General features: G+C 32.7%; 1 protein-coding gene across 2 annotated transcripts in view; it reads left to right on the top strand.

The window, feature by feature from the left end:
- The window catches only part of LOC145252616 (ADP-ribosylation factor-binding protein GGA1-like), a 139,745-nt gene that overhangs the window by 43,960 nt on the left and 70,286 nt on the right, over positions 1–25,499 (top strand). For both annotated transcript variants that reach the window (XM_080112332.1, XM_080112331.1), the window contains exon 2: positions 13,003–13,163. In XM_080112332.1, the coding sequence (XP_079968458.1) occupies positions 13,003–13,163 (161 nt within the window). The remainder of the gene's footprint in view (positions 1–13,002; positions 13,164–25,499) is intronic.

Genomic DNA, 25,499 nt, shown 5'->3' with positions numbered 1-25,499 from the left:
ATTGACTAGAGATAAGGTAAAGATTGACTAAAGATAAGGTAAAGATTAACTAGAGATAGGTTAGTTTGAAGTCAGCATGTAAAACGGACGTTAAATCGAATATGCTTGAAACAATGTTAAATTGAGTATGGTTCAAATGATAAAGGGTAGGATGGGATGATTCCAATATTTTCCCCAATTCCGATACAATTACCGTTCCGATTCTTTATAAATCTCTAATTATTTAACGATAAGATTATTTCCCCTGATTTTCGTAAAAACACGTTAAATAAGCAGATTTTTCCCTAAACGTAAAATTACACGTGTGAATGATGATTTATCGATTTTAACTTCACTGGTAATTTAAAATCAGTAAATGTTTATTATTTTATCATTATTACCAGCAATGAAAGAGTTTGGTTTAAACAAAATCGAATAAAAAAAGGACAATTAAAAGAATCGTTTTGGCATCGTAAAATAGGCATCAATTTTTCCGAAACCGATTCCAATACCTCGATTTTTCTGATTCCTAATTTCGATTAATCGTCCCGACACTAATAAAGGGTGATAACTCTTTTTTGACCACAACAATGCAATTCAGCTTAAACTTTAGAGTTATTTATTTATCTCCTTTTTGAGAGGTTAGAAACAAGGCCAAGTGTTAATTTGATGAAAATGTTTCTGTGGAATGAACTGAATTCGAACTTGACATGCGCATAGATTAGCCATTAACCACTTAGCCTCACCCCCCTCCTCCAAGATAGTTATTGTCTTTGGTAGTTTTGCTTTTCATTCTAATGTAGTGATTGTGTGTATGTATAAAAATAGTGTTAAAAACGTTATTTTCCATGTAATTCCATTTAAAGTTAAAAAAAAAAAAAAAATTGTTAAGCAAGATGTCAATGCAAAATCAAATTGATCCTTACCGGCATAAGAACTCCATAATAGATTATCCACTCCTAGACTAGCAACTAATCAGAACCTAGAGAACCTGTACGGTTTTCAAACTACTCGCATACAATGTCATCAATGTAATAATATAAATATATCTTTTGAGAAGTTTTCACCCCACCACCAAGTCATAGTTGTCATTCAGACATGAACACAAATCTTTCTATGATAATCCTCGAGTCAGGATTTAAACTCTCAGAAGACTGCCACTTAGAACTGACTGCTAATCAATGCCTTTAACCATTACAACACGAGTCTATAGAATAAGATAATGATTAACACTTCTACATAAATATCAGATATCTGTATTAAATAGAGGCTTCAGTTTTAAATTCCGTATGTTCCTAGATACGACATACAGATTCCCAAATTCAAAAAGATGCATCTGAAGAAAGTTGGGGTTACATTGGTCAAAACGTTATCCATGTTTAAAGTAGACTCATATAGCTGAAAACACTATCAATAATTTCTCCCACTTTTCATCTGTGCCTAAACCTAAATGTAGATTCCATGAACAAAGCTTCTTTTTTAAAACTGCACACCTATGGAAGTCTTTTCTGTTTGCCTGCATTCCAACTGACTACAATATGATCGTTTTCAAGTTTCATATAAGCAAGTTCTTGATGAGCTGTTCCCCTTAAGTAATCCAATTTACCAAATTTCCACTAGTAACAATTACTATGATATTGTCCCACTGACTTATATGCACAGATTAACCCTTATCCTTGATTGGCCTCTGGGCCTTGATAAGTGGTGACTCCTATGTAAAAAACAACAACAAAAAACCTTACATTTGATCTCTGGTTTAAAAATACTTGAAATAGAGGCATATTATTACTGGTGATTTCTAAGATAAAGTGAAAGACAGAATGAAGTAGGTACACAAGTATGATTACGACTTTCGTGAAACCTACATCATCTCTTCAAACAAATTTTCTTTACTAGCATACAATTTATTGATCCGATGACAGCTAGCAATATATCAAGTGTCCATAGCAGAAGTGATGATATTATGGGCGGAAAAGGAATCTGAAATATCAAGCCATGCTGGATAGGTATGTTTTTGTCCCCATCTCCATAGAGATAGCGGTATTATTAAACCAGCTGGATTCAGCCTTCACGGAGATATAAATAAATTGGGGACAGTGTTAATATTGATATTGAGTCAGCTGAGCACTGCTGCCATTGAGATTTGCTGTTAAGCATCATTGCTGATTGTTTTGTTGGCATTCGTTTCCCTGATATCTTTCTATTAAGAATTCTTTCTAGAAGGATATCAGGTACTGGGAAAGAACCACATGTAGGTTGCCAATGTCTCTAAGTGAAAGTGTTTCTGTGAAACGACCTGGATTTAAACTTGGCACACTCAGGTTGTCAATCTGTGTCGTTAATCACTGAACTACTATTATCTTCTTACTGAGAGGGGTGGGGGGTCAATTTTTCCATTAATTTTATCAGGTAGATATGAAAACTATTTTATTTTACAGATCCAATATTTTTACATTGAAAAGCGCCGTATTATTTTTAAACCCAAAGTTGATGCGACGAGATTTATTTATTTTTTTCAGTAAATAAAAACATTATAAATCAAATATTTTGGTCTACTCTGACCTTCTTCAATGTGTTAAAGCCATTTTTTTTTCATCGCTTAGCTATATAGTGATAAATACTGGTCATAGCCGATCATTTTGATGTCAAATGGAGACGTTTGATTGTTTTAATTTGCTTTCTGATTTTTGCATTAAAATCGAACATTTGTTAAAAATGGAATCTAATCGATAAAGCACATCAAAGGCATGCACTGGTATAATTTGCATGATAGATATATCCACAAAAAATCAGAAAATTTTTTTTGTTTTAATGTACTATGGAATCACTACTTATCAAAGCCAAAAGGCCACTCGAGGATAAGGACTAATGTTTGTTCAGAGGATGCATAACAACGGTTGACACTGGGAAGATTTTAATTTAGGAGAATGGCCCAACAAGAATTTAACAAAATATGAAACCGACCATGTTGTGGTCAGCTCCATTAGCAAGCAGTTCTAGGAAATAAACTCTTTTTTTTCATGGATGCTCCTTTTAGTTTTGGGTATGCAGAGAAAGAAAAGAAAATTATTTTCAACCGTTTTAGTTAGATGAGTTCTTGCTATTAATGTTTTACAGGGAGGAAGATAAAAAAGAAATATTTGCAAAATTGAATGAGGCAAGAATAATATGGAGTACTAGTTTTGCCGTTACACTGATTGCAATAGGTGAAGAAACTAATTACAAACAAGTTCAAGATAACCTACAGATGATTATTGTTGATTTTTGCATATCTTTCATGCAAATATCTAAATTGTTTGATAGAACTTCCATTTTCTTTGTTCTGTGCAATCTTGTGTCGCTAGCGTTCACATGGGTTTTTTTTTCTCTATACCTGATCATGTAGAAGGACTGTTGAAATATTCCCTAGACAGCGATCTCAACAATGTCATTTGAAATATACCCTGAACATCGCTGGTTTCTTATGAATCCTTGAACTAGTTGGCCTTGACAGAAGGTATGACAAACGGCCTAATAGTATTTTTTTGGTTGTTTGTGGAAATCTTTTCAGATAAGGCTTCATAATTTGCACATTCATTATTTTTGCGGACTGTTATCTTCATCTTCACGTTTCAGCTGCACTTGAAGAACGCCAGAGGATGGGTTGACTGAAACATGGTGAAACAACAACTATGAAGATGAGGATAAGTCTACAAAAAGATTGCATGCACGACCTGATGGCTTTTTTTTTTTCAACTGGCAAGCCAATAATATAGGATGTGACTTGTGTTAACACTTTTTGAGATGTAATAAAAAATAATAAAATAAAGGCAGTTTGTATCAAAAAATAGTTTTGAACAACATTTTACGAAAATTTTATTTTAAATTCTGAGGAAAAGCATTGATAAACAAATGTCATCAATATTTCCAGAGTATTACTGAATTTTGGCATTATTTTCGGAGTATTACTGAATTTTGGCACTATTTTTGGAGTATTACTGAAGTTTGGCACTATTTTTGGAGTATTACTGAATTTTGGCACTATTTTTGGAGTATTACTGAATTTTGCACTATTTTTGGAGTATTACTGAATTTTGCACTATTTTTGGAGTATTACTGAATTTTGGTACTGTTTCCAGAGTATGTCTGAATTTTGGCAATATTTCCAGAGTATACCTTAATTTTGGCATTTTTAATAAATAGCCAACAAAACTTAGCTTATAATGTTAAACATGCCCCAGAATTTAAAATTAGTACCAAATTAAATATGAATCTTTTTTAGATAAAACTAAAACCTTAAGTGTATACAGTAAAAAAAAAAAAAAAAAAAAAAATTCTTATAAGCATTTCCTTTTTATTACAACGAAATTGGAGTACTTAAATGAACTTTTTTATAATCTCCAAAAATAAAGAAATTGAGGTATAATTTTTCACTCTGTCTATAAATATTAAAGTAAAATTGACATTTTGCACTTCTGTAGAAATTCTGTGTTGATAGTTTGTTGTGATTAATCGAAGGCCACATTTTGTGTTACTAAACTCTAACTTTTTTTTTTTTTTTTTGATACTTAGGCAATTTTTACTAAAAAGTAAGTGCATTTATTTTTTAAATTCAGTATCTTAAGACTTTAATTTACTAATTATCTTTGAAATAGTTCCAGAAAACTGGTACAGTAGAACCCCAGGATATGGCATTAAAAATTAGTAATAAGATACAGTACATATGTATATAATCAAATATTATAGATAACACCGTAAGGCGGGGCAAATACCGTAGTCAGGAGCAGGAAAATCATTGTATATTCCACATCGTAACCTGAAAAAACTGTATCCTAGGGCCACTGTATTCCGGGGTTCTACTGTATTTATCTTTCAAGGGAGTTTTACAATTTATTTAAACTTCCAATTTAGCTGAATTTGTGCGGTATTTTAGCCGCTGCAATAACATTTTTCATTATAACTTTTTTGATGTGTAAAAACATATTTTTCCTTTTAGAGATTAACTATCTTTTAGCTTTTTTTTTAACTCTTATCTTTCAAACACAATGAAAAAGTAATTAGAAACTAATACAGAAAATTATGATAAGCCGATATTTATAACCATAGACTCTATAGTCTAAAACTATTTTTTGCACATACCTACCATAATTTCATATTTGGTTGCAAAAGGCGACAAGAGTTACCAAAAATTTGCAATGAGAAAAGTAAAAAGAAATAAAACTATTTAATTCTTTAAATTATTATAATTATATAAATATCCGCAAAAATCATAATTTTTTTAAAAATTTACTAGCAAGTCATTACTTATCAAAGCCGAAAAGCCACACAAGGATAAGGGTTAATGTGTTTGTCCAGAGGATGCATAACAATGATTGGCACTAGGAAGAATTTGATTATTTAGGAGAATGGCTCAATGACCTACAGACATTATTGTTTCATGTTTTCACAATCATCAGTGCAGAAAGTGACGAATACTACTGGTCTGGAGATTTGAACCCAGTTCCAAAGTCACGTTTGACTTCGTTTGCTAGGATGTTACCCCCAGGCCACCATCAACTGCCACAAGAATTAAGGGAAATTTAACAATTATGAATGATAAAAATGTTAAGACAGTCAAATGACCGGAAATCGTGAATATCGAACAAGGTCAGCCGACCACATTTTTTTTTAAAACCCCACCCCCACCCGTGCTCAAATACTTGCAGAATAAAAAAAAAAAAGCCCAATTAAATTGGATGGTAAATTTACATTATAAATAAACAAAACAATGAGTTGCAGCAATCGGTCACTGACTTTGTTGTTATTTATTCCCTAGAATAACACGCACACATGTACATATCTCTATATATGCATTTATCTCTTATGTATACTGAATTATCTATTCGAACAACTTTTTTGTAACAGATATTTCGATTTTTATTGCATTGTAATTTATTTTGAATAAAAACTGAAAAGTAAGTGCATTTAGTTTACTACTAAATAAAATGACCATAAGGTCGATTTTTATCCCATTTTTTAAAGTTCAATTCGACTTTTCTCTAACTAATAACCTTAACAAAGTGACCCCCTCCCCTCTCACTAAAAAAACAAAACCCAAAGTTAACATAAAAAACAAAGGTAAAGACAAGAACTACTTTAAATAGCATTACAAGATAAATGTTATTTTAGGCGAAATGAGCTTTGTTCAAATGTTTTGAATTATGCAAATACCATCAGGGATTCAAAAGTTGTAAGAATTTAAAAAAAAATTTTTTTATAATTTTTTTTATCAATATTCCTAAAAAAAAAAAAGGGGGTCAAAATATGGACCTCATCATTTAAATTTCTCCAGCATTTATTTATTTTTGAAGCTATTCTCATGAAATTTGATACACTTTTGTAAAATTATGTGCTCTTTCTGCTTATACAGTGAGATTTTAATGAATCTCTTTACCATAAGCCATCTATTATACAAATCTCAAACTTTTGTGTGTTTGTATGTCCACTAAAAACTTTTGTCAGACACATCGGACCGGGTTGAAACCGGTACCATCTGAAAGAGCGATCCCTCGAATGCATGTGTGAAAATTAGAAAAAGAAGATTAATTCTGTGATGATCAACTGGACTATTTTTTGCAAGAGGGGGAGGGGGGTAACTTTTCACGATACCAGTTTTGCAAATCATGCACACGTAGCAAACTGAAAGTATGCTTAAAAACGTTATTTTGCAGGGCCATGACACCATAAGTCGTGATCCAATGGGCAAAAGCGTTTGCCAGTACCTTTTTTCCCTTCTTTTCTGTTTCAGGTTCGAGTCTGCATACAACGACCGTTTTTTAAAATGTTTTTCTTTTTTGCACTCGCTGCTATTTTGATTAAAAGAAGAGTTTTTTTTTTTTTGATTGAGTTTTTTTAAGGGATGAAGACTTCTGCACACAGGTAACAAAAAGTGGGGAAGTTGTCACCTACTTCTTTTTTTGGCAGATTCCATTCTTTTGTGTGTGGGGGAGGGGGTTGCTCAATATCCTTAATATAGCAGCTGTGTACAAACCGAACTTCATGTCCACCCAGGCAACATCAGGCATCCATGCTAGTGAATTATAAGTTAAGATGTGTAAACTTCAAAGTTTTTCAAACTGGCACATTATATATCATACAGATTTTGATTCTATGCTCATGTTTAACCCATTAGATCAGGGGTCGGCAACCTTTTGCTGTGTGCCGACTTAGGGTTTCAAATCATTCAGTGTGCCAACATTCATATTTTATAGCAATCAAGGTCAATATACCTGTTCTCAGTGTATTTTATTTTTATAAAATATACAATAATATCAAAGTTTATAAATAATGTGAAAAAAACAGTTTCTTAAAAGTTTTTGTAAAGTTTTTTATTATTAATGGAACCCTTATCCTTGCATGGTCTTTGCCAATTCCTCAATGTTGGGAACATACTTTGTAACTTTGAGCTTTATACAATTTTCTGAATGTTCAGGCCTTAGACGATTTCGATGTGGAGACAGCACTGCTTTCATGTGAGAGAAAATTTGCTCACAAGAATAAGTTGAACCAAAAGCCGAGAGAAGAGCAAAAGGAATTTTTTTCAAACAGATGAATGAGCTTGGGAGAGAAGTCCAACAGTTCAAAATAACCCCAGACTTTGATTACATTGTTTTATAAATGGTGCACCAATAATTTCTTTTTGAAATCTATAAGATAATACATGATAGTACCGCTGACTGCTGGATTACTATGATGAAAGGTTCATATTCATAGATATTCACCAACTTCCAGCTGAAAAAATTCTTGTGAAATTTGCTAAAATTCTATTTGTATGAACTTATACAAATGAGTCTGGTGCTGCTATATTATACAAACGTAAAAAAAAAAAAAAAAAAATTGAGTTTTAGTTGAAACAAATGGTGCCTATGTAATAGTCAAGTCACAAAAATTGCAAAAACCGTTAAGGTAGAAAAATAATTATCAACAAGAAAAAAAAAAATTTGTGAAAGGAAGCTAAATCACTGTATTACGCTAAAAAAAAGAAAAAAAAAAAAGATAAGTTGACAGAGGAGATAAAGTTCTGCTGCTTACGTCATGTGACGAAGGTAATTCAAAATGTCAGACAAAATTTATTCCCTGTATAAGCTTTATCGAAAACAGTTTTTTCATTAATCATTTTGCTATCTTATCGTTTTCCATAATTTTTGGATATGTACTATTTGAGACCTAGCAAATATGTAGGTACCATTTGTTTCACTTGAAATTCAATGTTTTTTTTTTTCGTTTGTATAATATAGAAGCGCCACGAGTCTTGCAATAGTAAGCCACTAACCTATTGCTAAAAGTACTATGTAACTAGTTGTGCGAACTGTTTTGTTCCTTACCATAATAACTTTATCTTGAATGTATAGCCTCTTGATTTCTAAAATATATCACTTCTACCCAGTGTTCTATTTAGAAGAGGGTCAATATTTCACTTTCTAAAGAAAATAACCTTTTCCTTTCAATTTGTATATTCTACTCCATTTTTAATCAATTTTACAAAGGTTTAACTCTGTGGTAAAACATTTAGATATCCTGTGACTTAATGGGTCGATGTAGGTAAGTAGAAGAATGCTGAACAGATTTTGGCTTCAAAGTCATCAAATGAATGACAAGGACCGAAACAAAGACCCAAATAGCATTTAAACTGACAAATGAAACTTTATTTCTAACTATCCAATTTTCATTTATTATTGCCATGTGGTGTTACTGGCAATATGATAACGCTACAATTTATTTAAAAAAAATTATTTAGTCTGACCCGAACTACTTTTAATATGAAACATTTTTTAATGATCACCTAAAAATATAAATCAAAGGGAAGAACTTAGATTTTGATCAAAATTGGAATAAGGATTCTAGAGTTATGGCTTAGTATCATTATATCTTGATTTTAATCACTGGAAATAATGATGCAAAAACTATTCTGTTCAGTGAATTAATTTTACCCATCCTCTGACGGGTATTCTTCTAGTATATAAATATAGATATAAACTTTTTAGCATGTTAAAAATAAGCAAATGTTATAGCTTGTTGACTTGGAATGAGTGCTTTATGCCAAATTGATGGTTTTATATGGTTAAATTTGTGTTTATTTTTGCATTAAATATTAATTCCTATTAATCCCTAACTGTGTATCTAACAGATACCATAACACTTAGTTTGCTGCACCTTATCATAGCAAAGGTCCATACAAAATTTCAGTCAGTAGTTTCTGAAAAAAATAAAATTGGAATGGACAAACAGACAAATAGATTTCTTGTATATTTTCTGAGCTTTCCAAAATATGTCTATTTTCCAAATTTTTTGAAGCACATATATGGTGCTTGTAAAATCAGTTGGATATTTTTCATTCAATCAAATGAAATAAAAAAAAAAAAAAATCAATATTTTTAATTGATTCTTTTTTTGTTGCCTTCACACATTAAACGTAACCTTTTAAAAGGAAAAAGGTATTGATCTGTACAAAAATATACCTTTCACAAAAGTATGTTTTGTTCAACGATAAAGCTTTATTTTATGGTGAGCTTAGCAGACAAAATGTTCGATACTGATCACAACAAAATCTGCCTGATTATTCCAAATAGCATGCGCACAAAAAATGATTGTTTGGTTGTTGCTAATCTTGACCTATTCATATTACAGCTTAATCAAGTTGACACACCGGTTCCTGTTAAATCACCAAAGTTAAGCAACATTGAGTCTGGTCACTACTAAAATGGATAATCAATTTGAGAATATCAGGTGTTCTATGTGCTCTACATTTAGCTTGGCATTGTTTCCAGTTATTCTGGATTTCTCCTTGTCACTGGAATCAAGCAGTGCTAACAAAACAATAGTAACCGTTACATTTTCTTTTCATATATATAAGCTTAGTAGAAAAACTGTTCTGGAATGTGTACGATATAGTTTTTCATTTCAATTTTTTTTTCTGTTTTTTAGACAAGGCTACAAATCCAGCCAATCATGAGGAGGATTGGGGATTGCACAACCCTTGCTTTACAATTACACATGTGACCACTCTTATAGGGGGTAGCCATTGTTTCTCAAGATTCAACAGAGGCTATGTGTTTTGCTATCCTGAAAGATCAATTAATGTCCCAACTTGAAAGTCTTATGAAGAACATCTTGAGTGGTTCAAACAGAATAGTACATCAGCCCGCTTTCCCATGAAGGCAAAAGATTGGTTGAATAGCAGTTTCTCTAATTTGATTGGAAGATGTGTTTACGTGATGTGGTCTCCTTGTTCACCAGATCTTAGACCTCTTAATATCTTTATTCGAGGTATGTTTAAGGAAAATGTGTGTTCAACAAAAGTCATGCATACACGACACTTGTCTTTTGACTAGGAGCAAAGTGTAGTACCTGTTCTTATATTACACTTCATCTGTTCTGTCCTTGGTCAGCAGAGGAGAAATGGTAAACAGACAATTTAAATTGTTATCTCAATCCATTGTGCCCCACTTTGAAAGTTGGATTTTCCTTATGTTAAAAACTGACTTTGTGTCTAACTTTGCCCTCATGAGGAGACTAGTAAATAGAAACACTATCTCTGATGTTTTTGTTTTTTTTTAATATTTGTTTGTTTCGTTTTATTTATAATTTTTTTTTTTTAATATTTGTTTGTTTCGTTTTATTTATAATTTTTTTTTTATAATAAACAATGTGTTTTTAAAATTTTATTTATGCTTGTAAATAAATATTTTTATGTTTTTTATATTTATATATATTATGTTTTATAAATTTCTAAAGTTTACAAAACAGAACGTTTGGGAAATAAAATTTTAAAATTATGTGTATAATTAAATAATACATATAACAAAATCTCTCGTAAATAAAATGATATATATTTTTTTAGGCTATTATTGTAAAACCTTTGGCGCCATTTTGGCATATATCTCATATATCACAATCAAAACAGTACAAAAGCAAAGAAAACACTTCTAATTGTCGTTGAAAAAGTGTATGCTTTAAGCCTAACATTTAATTCAGATTGTTTCATTTTTTGGGTAGCTGGATTTTTCCCACATTAATAAATGATCTTTTATTCAAATATACCCTTGTGGGTAGACAAAGGGCTCAACGAATTAAAAGTGAATGTTCCAAAATGGAATAAAGTTCACAAAAGTTTTGCAAGAATGCATTAGCATTCTAAATGGAGGACGTCATATTGAAGATATTACTTAAAGGTGCTTATGCATCTGTGTTACCGCACTATTTTTTTAGTATTTTCGAGTTACATTCAACTTTTACAATATTTTTCTTAAATTGTTAGGTGAAAGTACAGAATAGTTTCAAAACACTCTCTCCTCCCCATGTTAAGAATGGCTTTCTAAATAACATTATGTCAGCGCTGTAACATAGATGCATAAGTACCTATTTAAATACTTGTATTTTTACCTATATATCCGAACTTTATGGATCCCTTATGCGGAACACAGGCATAAGTTGAAAATTATTTCCTAATGAAAGTTGAAAACGTGCATAAAACAATGATGACAAAAAAAAAGATATGGAGCACAAATTTCGTCAACGGGATAATCTGGCATAAATAAAATCTCAGTCACTTGTATGTTTATATGTCTGCTAAAAACTTTTGTAATCTGCATCATACAAGCACGAACACAGTATCATTAGAAAGAGCAATCTCTCAGACACGTGTGTGTGTGTGTGTGTTTGTATGTCTGCCAGAAACTTTTGACAGATGCATCAGACCATGACAAAATTGGTAGCAGTAGAAAAATCAATCACTCTGACTGATGAAAAATATTAAAAAATTAGCCAAAAAGATTAATTCTGTGATGGTCAACTGGGCCGTTTTTTGCAAGAAGGGGGTCACTTTTTGCATCAACATTTTTATATCAACATTTTTGCAAGTCATACGCCTAGCAATCTCCATGTACATTAAAAAATAAAAATGTTATTTCCACCCGTCGTGACATCATAAGTCGTCGTGGTCATGACAGCTGGCACGTTAGCTATTTTCACCTTCTTTTCCGCTTTCACATTACAGGTTCGAGCGTGCCTACTGCAGCTAATTTTTTTTTTTTTTTTTTTTTTTTTTTGTCGCATATGCATTTGCTGCTATTTTGATTGAAACAAAAGTTCATTTATTTATTTTTTTTTTTTAAGGGGTTGCTCAATATCCTTAATATACCACCTCTCTCCACCCGGGCAAAGGAAAGTTGTCTGTGTGTTTGTATATCTGCTAAAAGCTTTTGTCATCTGCATCAAAGTGGCATGAACCTGGTATCATTAAAAAGAGCAATCTCTCGAACATATAATATCGAAAATGAGAAAAAATCGTCAATTATTTCATGTAGAAATGTCCTTTTGTTTGAAGGGGGTGGTGTCAGGCTTTCAACGTTTTTTGGTCTGATCGATAGTGTTTGCTTACGAACTTAGGTTTTGTATATTTGCGCCCAGCATGCATCAGTTTTTTTTCTTTTTTCCTTCTCTTATCTTTTAAAATTCTCTTTTACGATCATCCACCACACAGGATTTTTTTCTTTTAATAACATAAGATGGCACCCAAGTCCTGTTTTTTTTTTTTTTTTTTTTTTTTAAACCATATATTATGACCAGGCAACACTGCCCCCCCCCCCCCCAATCCGCTAGTCTTACATAAACGACGCCAATTCAATCTTTTCTCTTTTTCACTTGCTGAACACCGTGTGATCCCAAATCGTTACATCAACTTTACAATCTTATCTGGAAGGAAACTTCCTACTCTTTTTGTCTCGATAAGGATTCGCTCAAAACAATGCTCATTTGCAGAAGTGAACTCTTGTCATCGCACGAAAATAACAAGATTCTATCTTGTAAGCGCAATGCTCTGGGTTTAATTCCCAATGGATGAAACCCAGCCCTAGCCTCACTCTTTTTCTCGTATGATGGCGGCTACACTTATCTACCTGCAATAGTAACGGCTCCATTTTCTTTTCATATATAAGCCTAGTAGAAAAACTGTTCTGAAATGTGTACGGTATAGTTTGTCATTTCAATTTTTTTTTCTATTTTTAGATAAGGCTACAAATCCAGCCAATCATGAGGAGGATTGGGAATACATAATGATTTTCTGTGATAAAGTTAACAAGGATCCGGAAGGGCCGACTGTGGCAGTCCGTCTTCTTGCACATAAACTGCAGTCACCACAAGAGAGGGAGGCGCTCTTTGCTTTGTCGGTAAGTCACTCAAACATTTCTTTTCTGTTATCAAAAAAGAAATTTCATTTTCAATTTCTTTTTATTTATCTATTTTTTTTTTTTTCTAACATTAGTTTCAGAAGGTATCTGTATTATCTAGGGCTTGCAGTTGACCTGATTATTACACTACTGAGTTCAGGTCAGATCCATTCTGTTAATTTTGGGTGTGAAAACTCATTTACGTTAACATCTTTAATCTTTTATATATATATATATATATATATATATATATAAAAGGGGTCCACTTAATGAAAATTTTGCAAATTTAGCCTTTTTAAAAAGTAGTTTAGCCTCTTTTGAATTTCGCTTTTTAAAATTAAAAAAAGGTGCTTCTACACTATCAGGACAAAATTTTGTAGTCAATAAATGTTTTCAGATAAAAAATAATAGTTTCTATTGATTTTTTTTGTCAATTCTAATAAATTTACCTGAATATTACTGAATTATTATTAAAAAAAAAAACAACTTTAATTATGTTAGCAGGTGAAAAATTCTGGCCATCTTGTTTAAATTGAAACACAAATTACCTCTCCAGTGTCTTACATAAGCAAATACGATCATTTTATTCAAATTCTATTTTCTGTTTTCTTTAATAAATAATTTTGATTTTCGTAAATTTTTAATATAATCATGTTAAAAATACGAGGAATACGTAGATACCATTGTTTTCATGTGAAGTTCAGTATTACGATTTCCAAAATTTCGTTCTGATAGTGTAGGAGCGCCCCACCCCAAGGCTAAACGGGTTTAAAAAAAGGTTAAATTCACGAAATTTGGCTTAAAAACGTCAACTTGTTCTAAAATGGATGATCAATTTACTAGATCATTGCATAAGAAACTGATCACCTCCTACAAATATTTAAATATTGACTTTTTTCTTTTTTTGATAATCTAGTAGACTAATGTCTATTTGATAATAAACTACTGAAAAAATTGAAAAAAGGATGAAAATAAAAAAAGAATAGAGAGGCAAGATTCTTCAGGGTCACTCATTTTTGTTTTTAAAGTCGGTGATTGTTTTGATATTAATAAACACATTTTCTTTTAGGAATACCGTTTTATTTTCTGCAGAATTTTCTTGCAATTTGTATTCAACAGTCAATTTTCGCACACTTTCTGCTGCTACCACTGAACTGTAAAACTTACAAACAAAACATCCCACTATAAACCCCTCCCTCAACACTGCCCAGATAAATAAAAGCAACCATTTTCTTCTTCTGTTAAATTATAAATTAAAAAACGTTCTTATGAATTGCAGTCAAGCAAACTAGTTTGTTAGTATTCCCCCCAACGTTTTTAAAATTCCATTTTGTGTAAAAAGAGTATATCCGGTCGTTTCTGATCGCATTACCTTTGGAGGTTGCAATTTTTGGTTTATTTCATTTCCCTGGGCAACACTCGGACAGACACTGATCTCAATAATTTATCAAGAATTTGTACCTTGAAGTCTTTGTGAATTTCCAAGATGACAGGGAGTTTATTGATCGTGTTTGGTGAATGTCTGCTTCATTGTACCTGTTTTGTAAAACATATTTTCATTGAACGCCTTTGTTACAGTTTAACTGCATTTTTCTACTCCTCTCCTTTATTTCCCCATTAATTAATTGGGGTTTTCAGGAATATTTAAATAATTTTTTTTTTATTTGTGAACAGATATAATAGCATGAATCCAAAGAAATCCAAAGTAGAATTGTGTTATTATACTAAAATACATACTAAAATACTCTTTAGTTTTGGGAATGAGTTATGTTTGCAAAAAAAAAAAAAAAAATTGTTATAGTTTACCGTAAATTAATTAACAAAACAACTCACCTCTCCATTTCTCTCAGCTATCAATATATTTCTATTATTCTGTTAATTCAACCACTCTTTAAGTTTCCTTAATGTCTGTGAGCATTTAGAGAAAGAATGACTCTTTTTTTTTTTTTTTTTTTTTTTTTTGTTAGCATTGTCATCGAATTTATCTGTGCGTATCTTTACACATTGTAAACATGTAAAAAACAAAAATAAGTAAAAACAAAAATCCAATGTGATAGTCTGAACTAAAGTTGTATCTTTTCCAAAAAATCTATTTCAATTAACTGTTTAAATATTTTTAATCTTTTTGATGTTCTTGGAGCGTGTTGCTGTTGGTACTTATGCAGAGAAGATACGGTGTCATTTTTTTTAATAGTATTTTCGAGTTAAATTTTACAATATCTTTTGTTTATTAAATTGTTAGGTGAAAGTACAGAATATTTACAAAACACCCCCTCGCCCTTCTCATGTTAAGAATGGGTTTCTAAATATTATTTCAGCACGGTACCTTTTCTGCATAAGTACCTATATATATATATATATATATATATATATATATATATATATATTGTGTTGAGACGATTAATCGGCATCGGGAATCAAAAAAATTGTAACTTTTTGGGGTATCAGATCGGAAAAATTTGTGCCTATTTTCCGATGCCAAAAGCGATTCCTTTGATTATCTTTTTTCTTTGATTTTTGTTTTAAACAAAATCATCCACTGCTGATAGTAAATCATAAAATGATAAAATATTTATTAATCTAAACTTCAAATAAAACTAAAATCTATAGATTACTCCCTCACAAGTGTGTGTTTTACGTTTGAGAAAATACATGCACATTAAGATGTGATTTTATGGTAATCGGGATAAAATAACCATTTTATAGTTAAATGTTTAGAGGTTTATAAAGAATCGGAATCGGGGGAAAATATTGGACTCGTCCCATATATATATATATGAAGTGGTGATTACCAGGGCTGCAGAATCTGAAAGTATAATGAACAACTCCAATTTGATGGATTCTAAAAAATCTGACTTATTTTAAAGTCTTCCATTCTATTGATTCTTCAGAGATTAAAAAATCTGACTCCTAACATTCTTACAAGTCCGACTTTCACTCCTTTCCAAACTCTGACTCCCTAGTGGTTACACGTGTTAATATATATGTTTGTAAATGCTAATATTCACTATCCTTAAAATATCCCCTTAGCTCTCTATCTAAATTCTTTTATGAGGTATTTGTTCTTTCTTTTTTTTTTTTTTTCTCTCCAATATATATTTTTTTCGTTCTAATTGAGGTCTGCTCACAAAAAAGAAAAAAATGAGTCCAAAAACTTGATTAAAAATGATACAAAAATAAATTAGTCATTAAAACAAAACAAACCAAAAAACAAACAAACAAAAAGACACTTGATTGGATTTTGCCGTTGTTAATCCCTCAACAAATCAATTTAAAGATTGAGTAGAGTAGTTGTCCCGCTTCGCTTGTCCATAAATGATGATTGATTATTCAAATTAACTCTTGTCTTGCAGGCCACTATCACTATGGAAGACTGACAAAAAGCTGAATGCTATATATATATATATATATATATATATATATATATATGTTGTTTTGAAAAAAGAAAAACCGAAATAATTTATGAAATGATCAACGTTTCGTCCACTTTTGCAGAGGACATCTTCAGGATATTAAAAGGAAAAATGCAAAAGGAGAAAACGATCATAGACCATACGAAAATGAAAAGGAAACAGTGTTAGAATCCTACCCATATCGGGAAGGAAACCATGTGTGTGCCATACATATCGGGAAGGAAACTATGTGTGTGTATGGCACACACATAGTTTCCTTCCCGATATGGGTAGGATTCTAACACTGTTTCCCTTTCATTTTCGTATGGTCTATGATCGTTTTCTTCTTTTGCATTTTTCCTTTTAATATCCTAAAGATGTCCTCTGCAAAAGTGGACGAAACGTTGATCATTTCATAAATTCCAAGAAATGTCAGGCATGGCTTTAAAAAAGCTTACGCAGTAGGATAAACACACTTTGGCCTCGAGAAAATGCCTGAGCAGCCCCACATATTCCCCGATATAGACATCTCAGGTGATTAGTAATAAACTAACCCCGTCTTAAAGAGAAGGTAAAACCTTGGAGGATGGACCAGTTGGGATTGAAAAGAACCATACCTCAACCTGATGGCAACAAAACCACTGTTGGACTGATTGTCAAGGACGTATTTCTGACTGGTACAGACACTTACTCAAGTTGTGCCAGGTAAATATTGTAAATATTAGTTCGATTGCCATGGTGTAGTCACTACATATGTGGATTATAATCTCTGCATACCAGGTTGGATCTACATCATTTTTTTTTCCCTCCTTCCACTTATGGCTTAAATAGTAGGGGAGGCTAGACTTAAGTTTTCATTGTGCAACTAACCTAGGAGAAGGAAAAACTCTGAAATAACGATTTGTTATTGGACTGCAGCACATGCTTCTTCAGTTGAAGTGTAGCTGGGGATTATGCAATCCTTACTTTGCTAGAGACTCCCTTACAGGGAGTGTCCATTATTTCTCGAGGCTATAATAAAGCCTCTTTCCATTTTCTAAAATCATAATATTTTTAAAACACTTTGGATGAATATTATGAAATTAGAATTCATATCAAGGTGGATTGATTTTCATTCCGACATTAATACTGTGGCAGTGACGAAAGTATCAAAATTTTATTATATTACCTTATGTTGTATGATGTGCCTTCAATGATTTCCAGACTTTTTTCGTATGGGCACTTTTATTGATAGTACACACATGAAGCTCTAGTCCTCTTTGAAGTAATCTCCTCCGGCTTCAATGCACTTGTTGTATCATTCCAACAATTTCTGGAAGGCCCCATGGAAATGAGCATGTCAATGATCCTCGTCACAACCGCTTTCATCTCCTCAATTGTCTCATAATGACAGCCTCTAAAGTTTTTCTTGAGCTTAAGGAATAACCAAAAGTCACAGGAAACAAGGTCTGGACTCTAGGGAAGGCAAGGAACTGTCTTGATGCTCATCTTGGTCAAATAGTTTGTCTTTCTGATCTTCTCTGAGCACCCTTAGGACAAACATTACACAAATTTTCCATATCTTCAATTCGTCATGAATAATTGTGAGTACAGTTCCCACACTAACATTAAACTGTGCACTCATTGTCTCTATAGACACACAACAGTCCCTATCCATGAAATTCTTTATTTGGACAATCAACTCTGGTGTTCTGACTTCCTTACTTCTCCCACACCTCTTGTCATTCCTTACAGACTTGCTGCCTTCCTTGAATCTCTTATGCCACACAAAAACTGATGCTCGATTCATGAAAGATGATCCAAATGCAGTCTGAAGCATTCCATACGTTTCTCTGGCATTTTCTTTTTCGAAATTTAAAACAATTTTATTGCATATCATTCTTCTAAAGTGCCCTCACGTCCAGATTGCATTTTTGAAATTCACCAGCTGTGACAATCAGGCTTTAGTAGGGTGTATTCCAATTTCTGCTGTAGCTGTTCATTTAAACCTGAAATCATAAAAATTGGTCAGTCATCTCATAAGATGTATAACAATAACATACAGAATTTTCAAGAATCTACGACAATTTTAAATGCCTGCACAAAAGAAAAGTCTGGAAACTTATTTAAAGCACCTTGTATTTGTATATGTATAGGATATTCTCCCAAACTATGAATGGATCATTATAAATTTAGGAATATGTATTCTAGGCAACAGGATAATACGGGCACCTTATTTTTTTGTAAACTTTACCATTTAGAGGGTGCGCTCACCCAAACTTGTACCTTTCCCCCAAAACTTTTAAAATAAGTCAGATACAAAAAAACTTAATAGTGAAAAGAATTGCTGCACATCAAATTTTGAGTTTAAGTGATACATTTTTAAAAAGATAGGTGTCAATAATATAGAATGTGCTTGGTAAAATTCTAAACTATTGAACTTATCGTGGAATATGTATTGAGGTAACAAATTAAGTAACATGGGTACATTATTTATTTTTTTTGTAAACTTTACCAATTAGAGTGGCGAGTGCCACTCAAACTTAAAATTTAAAACTGATGCTATATTTATAGTTCATACCTGTCCTAAGACGGGTATTATACTAGTATATTGTTATATATCAGGGTTCGCACAGACTTGAAAGTCCTTGAATTTTTACCTTTGCCTTGAAATGACCTTATTTCTATCTTGAAAAATCCTTCAAAATATGTAAAATGTCTTGAAAAGGCCTTGAAAATCGTATTCGTTATGTCCAGCAAAAATTTGTGTCAAAATATTAAAAATAAAACCGAAATACTATTAAATAAAACCGAAATACTATTAAATTATTTTTTAAGTATTAATAAAAATACCATTAAAATATTTTTTTTTTGAATATTAAAAATAAAATCCAAACAGTGTTTTGAAATTGCATAGAAGTATTGTAGGATACAAGAGTTACACCCCCCTTTTTTTCTTTTGAGTGGTGGTGATTCAAATTTCCTATTTTTGCTTTCATCTATAATTTATTTGGGGGGGGGGACTATAAATAAAAATCCCCCCCCCCCCCCCCCCAATCTTAAAAAAAACTTTCTTTGCGCAGTCTGGACTCTCCAATTGTAATCTGAACTTTTTGAATCACTGTGGATTGTAAAGCAAACTCCAAATTTTGTTTTGCAAACTTGGATTTTGTCTGAAGAAGGACTTCCTTGAAAAATTTGAAAAGCCTTGAAAATGGACATTAAAAATCTATACACACCCTGTATATATAAATTCCAGATTAATATTTTCCAGAGGTGAAACAACCAATGAATTTTTAATGAGGTTCAGACAAGAATGTTCAATACTGAAATAGGACAAGCTATACTTTTTGTTTTATGTTAGCATTAATATGTCGCTACGCATTCATGAGCATGTTTCGGTCAGCCAGTTACTTGTAACTAGAGACCTTTCCAGGCGATGCTGCTTATACAAAAGTTTAGTCCATAATGAAAAGTAGAGTTTGTAATTCATTACGAACTCTACTTTTGCATAAGCAGTATCATTTGAATAGGTTTCTAGTTATTTGTAACTTGCTGACCGAAACATGCTCATGAATGTATAGCGACATATAAATGCTTATGTAAAACGAATAAAATGTTTACGTGTGTGTGTGTGTGTATATATATATATATATATATATATATATATGTGTGTGTGTATATATACACACACACACACACACTAGAGGGATGGGGGAGGGGGCGCCCTGCTTTGTTCGGGCGTAAAATATGCTTAAGTATGATATTTTAATTTGTCCATATTTCATATATATTATTATAGTCGTGATTTCAAAAGTAAAAATAAAAAAGTATTTAGGTGCCATCAGCTAGAATCGAAACCGAAACTGTAGCATTCAAAGTTGCTGATGTTACCACTGTACCAACGTGACATGCATATAAACTGATTAAAAATAAACTAAGATGAATGTACAAAATGTTTAATGTTTTTTTTTATAATTTTGACCCATTTTTGAGCCCTTGAAAACAATTTTAACCGGCTAAAGACTCATAAAAGAATGTCCTGTAAAAACTCGAATCATTTGAGGCCCTTAGCCCTGCTCCGCGACTTTTAGTTTTGGAGGATATAGAGTTTGAAAATATGGAGACAAACGAACAGACAGTCGTTTATATATATATATATATATATATATATATATATATATATATATAATGTTTACTTACAGACATTTCATGCTTATGTAATCATTAGCGGAGGAAGTGAAAATTACATCCTGGAGAAGGATTCAAACCCTGTCACAAAATAACTTTTGACTCTGCAGTCCAGTAGTTTAACAATCCTCAGGTCACCAAGAATTATGATGGGAAAGGAAAGAATTAAAATTCATATATATAATGTTAAGGAGAAGCAGGGATTGTATTCAACAGCTGGCGTGAGAACATGAGTTGACAGCTTAACCCTTAAAAAAAAAAGCTTTCACGTTAATTCCTTTGATATTGGTGTGTGTGTGTATATATATATATATACATATATATATTAGTCATCCACATACAGTACTGTTTCGTTGTTTCACAGATCATCAGTGCGGCTAGACAGGTAACTACCTCAAGCCAGGATTGAAACCTGACCGCCTGTACGACAGTCAAGGCTCCTAACCATTACTCTAATCGGCGGCTGATGTGCAAGTTGTGAATTAACGATGTTTTGGCATTGTCCGAAATACCTAAGCTCGATTTGTTTGCACAAATAGCATCACTTTATACGCTAATGGTAATGTGAGACACGCACACATGTATATACATATGTGTGTGTGTGTGTGTATCTCACCCATCCTCTCTTTACTTTATATTGCAGTGATTTACTTAGGTTCTTCTTAACGATCAATACATTTTCTCTCTGCAGTGTTTGCTTCATTAGTGACGATCGTTGGAATGGGTGGTTGAGATCAGAGGAAGCAGGCAATGGAAGTTTTAAAAATAGCTGAACGATGTCAAGAATGATTAGACTATGATTGCTGCCACCTTCTGTATCCTGAGCATTTATTCATAAAAATAAAATCCTTTTTGTCCACCTCTCCTAAACACTACACTTGTCTAATCTCAGTAAACATTTATGAAAATCAAATTTTTGTAGTTACAGATGGTCCAAATAACCTATATCTATTTTTTCCATCTCTTTTTAACACTCGCCCAGTCTATTAATAATCATACCAGTATTTACGAAAATCAGATTTTTGTAGTTATGAACGACCCAAATCTATCTATCTGTAGAAGTAGGAATGTGTGTGTGTGTGTGAGAACAACTCTCAACCTATATACTCAACAAATTTTTGATCTACAGACTTCAAATTTAGTATATGGTGTAGTCAGACATGTGGAAAACTTTTTGATTGGTTTTCATCCGGAAAAAAAAGGGCTTCTAAGAAGCCAAAATTAAAAAAAAATGGGTACTTGGGGAGGGGGGGGGGTCATAAGCTTTTTATCTGTTTGTCAACTGTTTCACGACTGCGCATTGGTGAATCGTTCAATGTGAGCTTCCTTATGTTAAGAATAAGTTGGCTTGAAAACACTTTTTAAAGATCATGGCAAGCTGGCCTAATGGTTATCATACTTGATTCACTGTGTTTAAGTTTTGGTTTTGATCTCAGCTCAGGTATTTTTTTTTTTTTTACTTACAAAAAGTGAACTGTTTAGAATAAACATAATACTCGCATGCATGTCTCAGTTTCTGTATGAATTAAAATATAATCTTTATACGAATTTTATGACCGGGCCTACTAGTAACCTATAATCTTTCTCATCTCTCCAGATCTGTTTAATATTAATCCCTATAAGCGTGATACTATGGAGAGAACCAAGAGCCTCGATGATGGGAGGAAATGATTCGGTACGAGTGCATTTTGTAAACCGGATTCTCGTAATCGTAGGGCTGGACCGAAAACTTAACACAAACCGCAGGAATATGACGAGCATTGGTCAATTTCATAAGCCATTCAGAAAGCAACAACAAACGCAATCATCCAATGAGAAGCCACATAATTAGCAGACGACTTTTGATAAATTTGAAGAAAAGAAAAAAAAAAAAATTTGATTTTTTTTTTTAAAAATCATTGAGCAGCATATGGCAATTAATTTAACTATGCTGGACAAGTTAGTACAGACACCAGAGCAAGTCGTAGAGTACTGTCCAAAGAAACTAATAGCAGGACGTGCCCCCCCCCCCCGTCCTTCCACCACCTCAAAAAAAGAAAAATCTGAAGAGAATGTGGGGTGGGATCAGAATATACCATTACCGATAGGAGGAACTAACCCTAACCCTACCTCCCAAATAACAAAATATAGTTTTTTAATCATGGTTGGTATTTTTACTTATTTAAAACAATAAAAAAATATAAAACAATATTTATTCATAAAACTTATGGTAGGTTATTATATTTTATTGGTACGCATGCAGAGAGTGATCCGTGCTGAAATAATAACGTTATTATTTTAAAAGCCATTCTTAACATAGGGAGGGGAGGGTGTTTTGTACCTATTCCGTACTTTAACCTTACAATTGAATAAAAAGCATATCATAAAACTTTAATTAAACGTGGAAATACGATTTAAAAAATAGCGCGGATCACTCTCTACATTAGCACCATTTTATTTCATTGTTCTTCCATTTTTTTTTTTTTTATTGTAATTAGTATCCAATGAATGTTGCCCGTTTCCTAGCATTTTTAAGAGTTGCTTGGTGACGCTTAGCATATTCCGGTGGTTTACATCAGGTGCCGGGCAAACTAAAGCGGACATTTATAGAAATCCAGTTTGCAAAATGCACTAGTACCAATGATTCCATAGCAGAGCAAAAGTGAGAGTAGTAAAATGACAATAAGGAGGAAAGGCTGCCAAGATCTTTTTGAATTCTCAAAACAGGTGGTTGTTTCCGAATTGTCAGTTGAGTGGTTTTTACTAAGCAGATGTTGCTTTAACCAACACAAGAAACCAGAGAGTAATTTCCAATTTTAAGTAAGTCAAGTTAGGAATCGGAGCTAGTTTTATGGACAGTTTCCAGTTTGCGACAGTTGACGACAGTTTGTGGGTTGGAGCAGATTGGGAGAACTTTAGCCGACCTGAGATGAGCTGGCATCAACTCACTGACATTGGTGGCTTTGGTGGATAGCTAAGATGGGGATATTAGCATTTGTAGGGTCGGTTTCGATGATAGTATCACGCACCCACCCAAAATACAACTGATCTGCACTCAATGTGTCAGAGTCCATGTTTTCTTTTGCGAGTTTGCGTTGTTCTATTTTATTTTTATACTTGTAAGTCAGTGCTTTTGGGTTAACAATATTTTTTTTTGGGGGGGGGGCGCATGGCTTCACATAGGCATCTGTACCCTACACGCATTTATTTATTAAGCTCTGACTTTTATAATTACAGATGGCCCAAATAACGTATAATTTATCCCCCGCCCCTCCTTTCAACTAATACAAAACACACAATAAAAATAATATTTGTATGAAATTAGTTGTATCTACTTGATGTCATCCAGGAGTCATTTTACTTTCGTGTTTTGTTTCGCTCAGTGACCCAACCTCTTCCTTCTTAAATTTATTTTTTTAACTATTTCTTGTAACATATTTATATTTTCGGAAAGATGATTCAATTGAAGGAATATATAGCATTAAAAGACCTGTTTCACAATAAATTTTTGATTGGATATCTTATACAATTATTATATATATTTTCATTTAGCAACAAACTCTGATGAAATTTTTGCATAGGTACGTGAATTTTCTCAGAAATGCATGTAAGTTTTCTTTTTCAAAATTGACATGAATCACAACAAAATAGAACTCTGATCTGATGTTTTATTTGTAGCTCTATTGCAAAAGCTTTGAATATTGAGTTTCATTTTCATTTGGAATTTGATCCATATAAGAATGAAGCTGAACTATACAAAACAATTTTTCTTTTAGATTATCATACACGCACGCATATTGGGAGAGAACTTGAATGCCTACTAGACATTTTCTTTGAGTGTCTCTCTACACAGGACCTTGTATGGACAACCTGGCACTCGAGGATACTTCCCTTATAAGTAAACTCTGACTAAAAAATTAAAAATCACAGTATTAGCAATCCAAATAAGATCACCTTGGCATGGCTTAACCACAATGGCTTATACGAGAGATGATATTCTTTATCCAAGTGATGTTGTCTATAGTAACAGCACTAAGCTGGATACTGTACCAGACTAGATGGATTCTTGTCCTGGAATCCAGTAAAACCAAGAGACCACAACAAAGATAAACTATAACACTGTTAACTGCTCAATTAGTGAGAGTAAAATTAATGTTCTTTATATCTCTACTAACTCAATATTTGAGATGTAAAGGAGAATTTAATAGAACACTTAAATATCAACAACATCTGAAGACATCCCAAGCATTATCATCGCCATGCAATGTATAAAGAGAAAAAGAAAAAGAAAAGACTTGGATTTATTTATTAAAAAAACTGTTTGCACTAGTTTTAGTCTTAAAACCGTTAAAGTTTAAATTTTGTATTCCATATATTACACTTCAACCATCGCTCACACTGTATTGAACAATCAAACCTTCAACATCTGAAGACGTCCCAAGCATTATCATCGCTGGATGGTGATGGTCAGGTTGGCTTTGGTGTTGTGAGAGGTCATGTTGGTGATATTCTCAACCTATGACCAAATGAAGTAATCCAGCAGGTTCAGGTTGGGGGAGGAGGAGGAGCGGGGCCAGTGAGAGAAGAGTACAAAGTCGTAGCACTTCTTCTGAAGCCAGGCCTAAGTTTCTTTGGCCTTGCAACCATTTGATTGCACCAGGTGATCACCCCACATCCAGGTACACTTTGGTGTTGACTTTCAAGCTGACTTCAAACATATGAGATAGTATGATGTGGCCCTTGCTGGAAACAACACCAAAGGCCATAATCATAGCTGGAAACTTCTTTGAGTTGT

The sequence above is a fragment of the Euprymna scolopes genome, chromosome 29 (genome assembly GCF_053919585.1).
Source record: "Euprymna scolopes isolate OS-2025 chromosome 29, ASM5391958v1, whole genome shotgun sequence".
NCBI lineage: Eukaryota > Metazoa > Mollusca > Cephalopoda > Sepiida > Sepiolidae > Euprymna > Euprymna scolopes.
This window is presented reverse-complemented; position numbering and strand designations above follow the sequence as displayed.